The following is a 10,235-nucleotide window of genomic DNA, read 5'->3' on the forward strand; positions in this document are numbered from 1 at the left end:
CATGCTACCACTAGAGTGAAAGCACCGCCAGCATTCAAAAGTGACCAAAACATCAGCCAGGAAGCATAGGAACTGAGAAGTGGTCTGTGGTCCCCACCTGCAGAACCACTCCTTTATTGGGGGTGTCTTGCTAATTGCCTATAATTTCCACCTGTTGTCTATTCCATTTGCACAACAGCATGTGAAATTGATTGTCAATCAGTGTTGCTTCCTAAGTGGACAGTTTGATTTCACAGAAATGTGATTGACTTGGAGTTACATTGTGTTGTTTAAGTGTTCCCTTTATTTTTTTGAGCAGTGTATGTGTACCAATACATTTTGATTTGATACAAATTGGCTGTACGAAGTCATTAATATGTCCGTAAATAGACAAATTTGCCTATTAGGCATCAAAACATCTCATGTATATGTATAGTAAAGCATAATGGTCTGTGCTATCCAGGATCCTTGGGAAGTCCCTACCTCATTGAAGGTGAAATGGTAAAGGTTAGGGTTAAGGTTAGGGTTAGGGTAGGGATGTCCCAAAGATCCCGGAAAGCACTGACAAAAGCTGTATTGTCTCCTTTGCCATTTCCCTTTGCCTGTGGAGGTGGTGTACATAGTGTCTTGTTTCTCTCCACAGTGTTAAGATGAGGGCAGACCTCTGGTGTTTCCTCACTGGTCACACACTGACCTATTCAACAGACAAGGGCCATCACTGACCCTGACATTCACAAACAATGTTCCTTGTTTTTCTCTCTCACTCTCTCTCTTTTACAATAAGTATAAATGTTTTCTGGTTGAAGAGCATTAAATAAGAAAGCCAATGTTGATAAGCAGTCGAAGGGCGTGCAGCAGCTGAGTGGTTCAGTGTGGAGCAGACGTGAAGAAGTTAGCATGGACTACATGCTGGCACACTCCTCCATGCCAGATGGTAGATGTAGCGGTTTCACCTGGGTAAACCCATTTGCTGAGTCTGTTTGTGCTCCGGGATGAAGCCGCCCGGAGACACTGCAGGCAGGAAACAAAATGGTGCGTTTGATCCACAGCTCAGGCTTTACAGAGGGGCGGTGGGACTTGTCACATTCCTTACACACCTACACAGTACACACACAACTGTTGGTTTGATACTCTCAATGTTTTGATCACAGCGGTTGTAGCCTGTCTGATGTCTGGATGTGTTACAGTATGTTAGTATGCCAGAAGCGTCAGTGACTTCAGTGTGTCCCCATATGAGCAGGTATGTGTGTGTGGTCATTTTAGAGAACACTCTGCGTGCTCATGAGGGCAAACAGGTGGCTATTTAGAGCCATGTGTTTTTTTTAAATCATCAATTAAGTGTCTGTCACAGCTTTAGTGGTCTACAGTGCCTGCCTGGTTCTCTGCAGTGCGGTCAGAGTTATGCTGTCCTCAGAGTGAGTGGGTGCTGCAGTTCTCCGTTATGTACTGAGGGTTTTCATTGTGTCTGAGTGATGCTTCATTGGCCTGCTACTGTATGTGTGGCAGGGGCTCTGGGTAGCCATTCTTCCAAGCTGGAAGTGGACACAGGAGATGACATGTGGCAATATCTGCCGAATGCAGTCTGTCTTGTATTCCAAGAAGTTTGTTGTTGAGTGTTTAAGCTGAACACACAAGTGTCCTTATATATATGTTATACCAGAGGATGTTATTGAATGAAACACACACACACACACACACACACACACACACACACACACACACACACACACACACACACACACACACACACACACACACACACACACACACACACACACACACACACACACACACACACACACACACACACACACACACACCAAGAGAGCGAGTGAAACAACAGGTGTTCTCATTGCTACACTGTGGCTCTCTGTGGAATAACTATGCAAAGTCAAGATAAAGAGCTAAGGTATTGTGGAACACAGCAAACACATCCACAATGTGTTACACAGGACCTGCCAAAGACTTAACCTAGTATCTGTAGGCTTCCTGAATTCAACATGAAGGTTAACCTGCGCCAAAAAGTTCACTAGGTAAAAGTTTTCTGAACGGTTGCCCTGGAAATGTGCAGACAGATTCCTCAATGGCTGAGAGGTCCCTCAGTGTGTACTGAGCTGCTTAGAAAATCATTGGTTTTCATTGCTCATTAATTTGCTAATTACTTGTCCAACTGTCTTGCCTTCAGGGGATGCTTTACTGACCAACAGGTCAAGTCTCCCAGCTGGTGTTTAAACTAATAAACTATCAATCCTCAGTCTCACTAATTGTGATAGATATGGCTAAATCTGATTTTGTCACCCTTTTTATGGAATATCATTATACCTTTAGTTCATTTCTTTTGCATCTTTGAAACTTCAAAGGGCTTCGATATTTCTTCAAGCCCATATCAGGTTCTAAAACTTGATTCTCCATTTTGCAAAGAGAACATAAAATTAGAGAAGAAGATTAACGGCTCAGGATTAATCAAATGCTTAATGTTGGTTTATGAGGTAATCAAGAGACACTGTCCTCTATGCAGATGCCCAACAGGGCACAGTAGAGCAACACATTTAGCACAGATATAGACTTCTCCAGTGACTGAAGATTTAACCGGAAGACTGGATGTTCTACCTTCACAGCTCCCACTGAATGTCTCTGAGGGGAATAGTGCTGTGTGCAGACGTGCTGGGTCAGGCAGGGGAGAAGAGCCCAGATCTGTCACAGAACATTAGCTGATGGAATTAGCAGGCGTTCATTAGCACATTAATGAAAGTGAGCCTCAGAGGAGAGGATCTTCCCTTCAGAACAGAACCATGCTGCGGTGGCTCACCATCTGCAGACAGACATACAGGGAAGATCTCAATTTCATACTGCTCGTGTCCTCCCTCTTTCCTCGTCTCCTTCTCAAAACCCATTGGATGAGAAAGCAAGAGGTCCCTCGGTTCTGACCTTCTCCTCCGATTTTGAGGAGAGAGGACACGAGGAGTATACAGACACATCATCAGCGGTTACCCCCACTGACGGGAAGAAAGGGGAAATTGACACGGTTTCACTTGAGGGATGTCGGCTAATCCTGTCCAGAAACAAAGATTTTGGCCTTGAGGAAGCTGAGAAGTGTTGTCTGGGGAGAGGAGCGTTAAATCTTTTTCCGTTCACTTAATCATGAGACTGCATACTTATTAGTGTCCCAACTATTCAGTTACTCAGTCCTCATTTAGATATTGGAACATCTTCATTCTTGCATCTGGTTTCTTTGTCCTGGACTAAACATGAGAGAGAGTGTAGGGAACTGAATTCAACCCCTGTTATATGTGCGGTAGTATAACCTTCTATTGCAGTATAACCTTTTAGTCTTAACGTTCTGTTGAGACCAGTATTGATATGATTTAATGAGAATGTATCCCAATAACTGACTTGCACGGGTGGCCTTGAATGTGAACAGGCCTTACTGTTATGCATTACCACTATGTTGGGGATCAGGACTGAGGGGCTTCCCTGATCATGTCACGTGGTCAGGAAAACTTAGGACTGTACTTATTGCATTGGTAGTAAATGAGGATGTGTGTGAGAGTTCCTTTAGTGGCGTTAGTAGTCTGTAACAGTGTCAGTACTGTGAACTGTGTGATCACACAGCCAGACAGACACAGTGTGTGAACCTACTGCTGCTGGGTCGTCTGCTGTACTCCTCCATATGTTCCCCACCACCAGAGCCTCAGTGGACCATGCCCTGATGATGAGCTGAGAGACAGAACACAGTTTTGGCCCCCGGCTTTTACTTTACCATATCTTTCATTATGGTCCCTCCTCACAGGGCCGTCCTTCTGCTAGATCAGCATTGTAGTCTCTCCTCACAGGGCCGTCCTTCTGCTAGATCAGCATTGTAGTCTCTCCTCACAGGGCCGTCCTTCTGCTAGATCAGCATTGTAGTCTCTCCTCACAGGGCCGTCCTTCTGCTAGATCAGCATTGTAGTCTCTCCTCACAGGGCCGTCCTTCTGCTAGATCAGCATTGTAGTCTCTCCTCACAGTGCCGTCCTTCTGCTAGATCAGCATTGTAGTCTCTCCTCACAGGGCCGTCCTTCTGCTAGATCAGCATTGTAGTCTCTCCTCACAGGGCCGTCCTTCTGCTAGATCAGCATTGTAGTCTCTCCTCACAGGGCCGTCCTTCTGCTAGATCAGCATTGTAGTCTCTCCTCACAGGGCCGTCCTTCTGCTAGATCAGCATTGTAGTCTCTCCTCACAGGGCCGTCCTCCTGATAGTTCAGCATTGTAGTCTCTCCTCACAGGGCCGTCCTCCTGATAGATCAGCTTTATCGTCTCTCCTCACAGGGCCGTCCTCCTGATAGTTCAGCATTGTAGTCTCTCCTCACAGGGCCGTCCTCCTGATAGATCAGCATTGTAGTCTCTCCTCACAGGGCCGTCCTCCTGATAGATCAGCTTCGTAGTCTCTCCTCACAGGCCCGTCCTCCTGATAGATCAGCATTGTAGCCTCTCCTCACAGGGCCGTCCTCCTGATAGATCAGCTTTATAGTCTCTCCTCACAGGCCCGTCCTCCTGATAGATCAGCATTGTAGCCTCTCCTCACAGGGCTGTCCTACTGATAGATCAGCATTGTAGCCTCACAGGGCCGTCCTCCTGATAGATCAGCATTGTAGCCTCTCCTCACAGGGCTGTCCTCCTGATAGATCAGCATTGTAGAGGAACATAGAGGGTGCAAAGGATGACACTTTCATTACGGCTCTGCATCCGCAGCACAAATTCTTTGAGCACCTAACCTAATGAAAAAGCCTGCACTATAGTACTGTACCAGGCTATGTCTTTCTGCGCTCTGCTGAGACAGAGGGTTCAGCTTTTATGTTGTTATGGAATCCAGTGTAACTGCAGGAACTATCCACTGGCAGAGGCTCAGTTCATTCATTCCTATTGACGTTTCGGGAGGTTCTTGTGTTTGTAGTTTTGAAAAGGATTTGAAAATCGTCGCGTCCTCCCATCACCAGCTGTGTTTTCTTTTCAGAACAAGATAGTTGTGCTCACGCTCCATAGATCCATCTTTAACAAACTTACACGGCTTAGCAACAAATCAATACACTCCTCGATCAATACACAGACAGGCAAACTGCTTTTCTTGGGCCTGTAAATTTGTTCTTGGGGGATAAATCAAATTCATTCTCTCTTTTCTATTTCATAACCCCTTAATTATATTTTTTGAAATACCACTAATTTCCCCTCCTGTTGTCCAGGGGTCACCGCCCTCTTGCTGTTCTCCAGGCAGAGTTGTCTGTGAATGTTACATTGGCTGGCTGTTATCACTGAATTGTGACACTGGTCATATCTCTGTTCCGATCTGTAATCTAAAGAAACCACTAGAGGGCAGTAGTCTAACTGGTGTATCCCATAGTGGTGTAGTATGCTGTAATGGTGGTTAGAACCAGATGGGCCAGCGGCAAAGTCAAAATTGGCTATATTGTAAAATTTGATGAAAACAAAATGTAGTTTTTTTTGTCTTAGTTCAAGGTTATGGTTAATCATAAGGTTAGCAGTGTGTTAAGGTTAGGATTAGGTCTATACAGGTTTCAAATCAGATTTGAAGGAGAGATATTGTAGAAATAGGCAGGTTATACAGCTTTGCCGGTTGCCCAGATAGTGACGACCTGTAATGGTGAAGCGTGTTCGGAATGACGTGATGTTTTCTTCTTCTGTTAGCAGTATGTCTCCGTAGCTACGGAGACAGAACCCACCTCTGTTGACTTACATTCCTACATTCTAACCCAATACTAATCATAATGAGCAACTGACATATTTTGGTACAATGATGGACTAGTCCTAAATCAACAAGAGGACAAGGTACAGGCATGGCAACACATCCACTGTGTGTCAGATGATAATCACTCCCATGTCCTTGCATGCTACATTATGATAACATGTTGCTCATTAGAAGAGCCTAGTGTGTGGCTGGGGCACAGCTGTACCAGCTTGGCCATATGTAGGGCTCCTCCTGTCCTGTTCTCCCCCTGGCTGGGTGACGTGCATGGGTACGTGTGGTGTGGGTGGCAGTAGGCTCTGGTGCTGCCAGATGAGCTCTACGTGACAGCTGGATGCAAGCCGGTCAATCGTCCTGGGTTTACCTGTCAGCCTGCGTTTCCCTCCATCGTTTAAAGCACTGCTGGCAGCTCTTCTGTCCGCCTCCTCTACTCTCCTTCTGTCACTCTCCTTCCTCTCTTCCCCTCCTCTCTCTCCTCTCTCACCCTCATCTTCCTCCTCTATCCCTCATCTTTCACCCTCCTCTCTCTCCTCTCTCACCCTCCTCTACTCTCCTTCTGTCACTCTCCCTCCTCTCTTCCCCTCCTCTCTCTCCTCTCTCACCCTCATCTTCCTCCTCTCTCCCTCCTCTCTTCCCCTCCTCTCTCTCCTCTCTCACTCTCTTCCTCCTCTCTCCCCCTCCTCTCTCCCCCTCCTCTCCCTCCTCTCTCACTTTTTCCCTCCCCACCCTCCTCTCTCCCCCTTCTCTCCCTCCTCTCTCCCCCTTCTCTCCCTCCTCTCTCACTTTTTCCCTCCCCACCCTCCTCTCTCCCCCTTCTCTCCCTCCTCTCTCACCCTCCTCTCCCTCCTCTCTCCCCAGCTTCTCTTTCTCCTCTCCAGCACAGGGCTCTGAGCACCAATATCCTCCACATCCTCTCCTCTCTCTCCCTGCATGTCCTTTGTTTCTCCTCTTCATCCCTACCCTCTCCCTTCTCGATGAGGATGCTCTACTCCAAGCCAGGGCTGGATGTCACATTTCATAGGATTTTTAAATCCCTGTACACAGTCAGATGCCTGGCTCTACCCGTTTTCCTGTCTCTAACAACTCCCCCTTCTCAACATGCTGGGCTTGTCCTGTGCTTCTGTTCATGAATCATGAGTAATCAACACAGTGGTTAACATCATTTGTGCATAATAAACAAGAAATCATCTGATAGTTCATCTATATTTTATAAGAAGTTCTCTATTGAAAATGTCTACTTTACATGTGAAAAAGGGAGGCATAAACGACTAACTATTGTTTGTTTAATAGATTTTGACACAAAATGACTACTCAAGTATATTATGTCCTAACTGTTTCATTTTCTTACCTGACCCCGTGTCACAATCATTTGTCAGCCTTTTCCAGCCTACTTTGATTTATGACTGTTGTGCAGAGGTGTTATGTGAACAAACAGCGTACGGTCCTGTCATTTATCATCACAATTCACGATGTGCACCGACGTTCAAATAACAGCATGGGAATTATTAATGATTCTAACATAAACATAATTAATCAGTCACAACATTTCATTAGTAACCAAGTAATACAACTAGAGCTCTCTCCCTCATACTCTCTCACAATCTGTTTCTATACATGCACTCACTCAAGCACACCAGTATTTATACACACAGCGTCTTCTAATCTGCGTATGTTAAGTGACAGGTGGTAAATAGTGTGCTAATATGCTAGGAATCTCACTAAATGTATAGCATTAGGAAAGCCAACATACAGCTTGCACCACAGCATCATTGAAGGTTAAGTCCCTTTGTAGAGGGAGTTTGGGGATTTTAAAGTGCATGAGCTACCCAAATTAATAGGATTATATACTCACCTAATTGAGCTCTACTGGTTGTTTTAAAACAACACAACTAAGTGAGATCCATCTTGTTAAGCTTGTCACACCCAATGTAAAACAAACTTGTGCTCCAAAGCAATGGACTAGATATAGTTTGTCCCTAACCACTGATCTGGGGTCAGATACTTTCTGATCCCCCTTATGGTTAATGTTATTATTGGACGATGATGTAATCTGATCCCCCTTATGGTTAATGTTATTATCGGACGATGATGTAATCTGATCCCCCTTATGGTTAATGTTATTATCGGACGATGAGGTAATCTGATCCCCCTTATGGTTAATGTTATTATCGGACGATGAGGTAATCTGATCCCCTTTATGGTTAATGTTATTATCGGACGATGAGGTAATCTGATCCCCCTTATGGTTAATGTTATTATCGGACGATGAGGTAATCTGATCCCCTTTATGGTTAATGTTATTATCGGACGATGAGGTAATCTGATCCCCCTTATGGTTAATGTTATTATCGGACGATGAGGTAATCTGATCCCCTTTATGGTTAATGTTATTATCAGACGATGAGGTAATCTGATCCCCTTTATGGTTAAAGTTATTATCGGACGATGAGGTAATCTGATCCCCCTTATGGTTAATGTTATTATCGGACGATGAGGTAATCTGATCCCCCTTATGGTTAATGTTATTATCGGACGATGAGGTAATCTGATCCCCCTTATGGTTAATGTTATTATAGGACAATGATGTAACCTGATCCCCCTTATGGTTAATGTTATTATTGGATGATGATGCTGCTGCTCCAGTTTCAACTTCCACCTGACTGTGCTGCTGCTCCAGTTTCAACTGTTCTGCCTTATTATTATTCGACCATGCTGGTCATTTATGAACATTTGAACATCTTGGCCATGTTCTGTTATAATCTCCACCCGGCACAGCCAGAAGAGGACTGGCCACCCCACATAGCCTGGTTCCTCTCTAGGTTTCTTCCTAGGTATTGGCCTTTCTAGGGAGTTTTTCCTAGCCACCGTGCTTCTACACCTGCATTGCTTGCTGTTTGGGGTTTTAGGCTGGGTTTCTGTACAGCACTTTGAGATATCAGCTGATGTACGAAGGGCTATATAAATAAATTTGATTTGATGTAATCTGATCCCCCTTATGGTTAATGTTATTATCTGACGATGAGGTAACCTGATCCCCCTTATGGTTAATGTTATTATTGGATGATGATGTAATCTGATCCCCCTTATGGTTAATGTTATTATTGGATGATGATGTAATCTGATCCCCCTTATGGTTAATGTTATTATTGGATGATGATGTAATCTGATCCCCCTTATAAAGTTAATGTTATTATCGGACGATGAGGTAATCTGATCCAGGATATGTGGTTGGACTGGAGACAACTTCTACCTTAAAAAATAGAAGTTTAATGTAATTTGACCCACAAGGATTAACCCATTGTTAAACCAGTGGGTTAGTTAGTGGAGTACTCCCTCTGGTTGTTTTTCCAAGACAGTGAGCATCATCCCCAACCCTTAATCCTACACAGTCACACCTATGGGACAGTTGTATATAAACTCAGCTCTGACAGAACACTGGCATCAAGCTTTGGTGAAGGAGTAATCTAAGGAATCTCTACAGCTAAAGCCAAGGACCCCATCCAAAGTATCTCCAAACTTTTATGAAAGATGGACCACAGACCTCCTCTTAGCCTGCTGCTGCTGCTTCTGGGCCTATCACAGGCCAGTGGAAATGAGATCCATGATGAGCTGGACCATGTGTCCATCACTTCAACGATCCTGGTGTCCAACAATGGAACTAATGAGCTTCTGCTGGAAGGAGATATTCTGGCTCCTAGAACCAGGACCGCTATGAAGTGCTTTAGCAGCCAGTACAGCTGTCTGTGGAGGAAGTCGATTGACGGCTTGGTGTACGTGCCGTACATCCTCAGCAATGTATATTCCAGCTTGGAGGTAGAGACGATTGAGACGGCCATGAAGTACTTCCATGGCAAGACCTGCATCCGCTTCATCCCACGTCGGAGACAGACTGCCTACCTGGACATTCAGAGCAGTGGCGGGTGTTTCAGTTCCATGGGGACTGTTGGGGACAGGCAGACATTGTCTCTTGCGCAGTTTGGCTGTGTTCAACACGGTATCATCCAGCATGAGCTGCTTCACTCCCTGGGCTTCCACCACGAGCACAACAGGAGTGACCGTGACCAGTATATCAGGATCAACTGGCAATACATCTATAACTACGCCGTCGAGAACTTCCAGAAGCAGGACACCAACAACCTGAACACTGCATACGACTACTCCTCTGTCATGCACTATGATAGAACCGCTTACACTAACAACTACGGAAAGGAAACCATCACTCCCGTCCCAGACCCATCTGTGGCCATCGGACAGAGACTAGGTATGTCTGACATTGACGTCCTGAGAGTCAACAAGCTCTACCAATGCTAAGAGGAAGAGCCACGTGTGAAAATGTGTTAAGTTGAATACTGTATACTTCCATGTGCTGACTGCTGTTTAATTGGGTGTTTGTGTGTTTGTGTGTTTGTGTGTATCCTTTTAGTAATTGTGGGTGGTAATAAAGCGTGGTTATGGTTTAAAAAAAGTGCATGACTTTGATAATTATGAGTGGGATATTTATCAATTGGATTGGGTCCT

The 10,235-nt window shown here is 44.9% G+C and overlaps 1 protein-coding gene across 1 annotated transcript; it reads left to right on the plus strand.

The window, feature by feature from the left end:
- Nucleotides 1-9,245: 9,245 nt before the first annotated feature.
- Nucleotides 9,246-10,028, plus strand: LOC109909581 (low choriolytic enzyme-like). The gene has a single exon (XM_020508604.2). It carries the CDS (start codon nucleotides 9,246-9,248, stop codon nucleotides 10,026-10,028), a length of 783 nt encoding a protein of 260 aa, XP_020364193.1.
- Nucleotides 10,029-10,235: the final 207 nt, after the last annotated feature.

The sequence above is a fragment of the Oncorhynchus kisutch genome, linkage group LG18, assembly GCF_002021735.2.
Source record: "Oncorhynchus kisutch isolate 150728-3 linkage group LG18, Okis_V2, whole genome shotgun sequence".
NCBI classification, from domain to species: domain Eukaryota; kingdom Metazoa; phylum Chordata; class Actinopteri; order Salmoniformes; family Salmonidae; genus Oncorhynchus; species Oncorhynchus kisutch.

Bases quoted from the DNA above. Each gene is read 5' to 3' on its own strand.
- LOC109909581 (XM_020508604.2), top strand. From the start codon at position 9,246: ATGGACCACAGACCTCCTCTTAGCCTGCTGCTGCTGCTTCTGGGCCTA.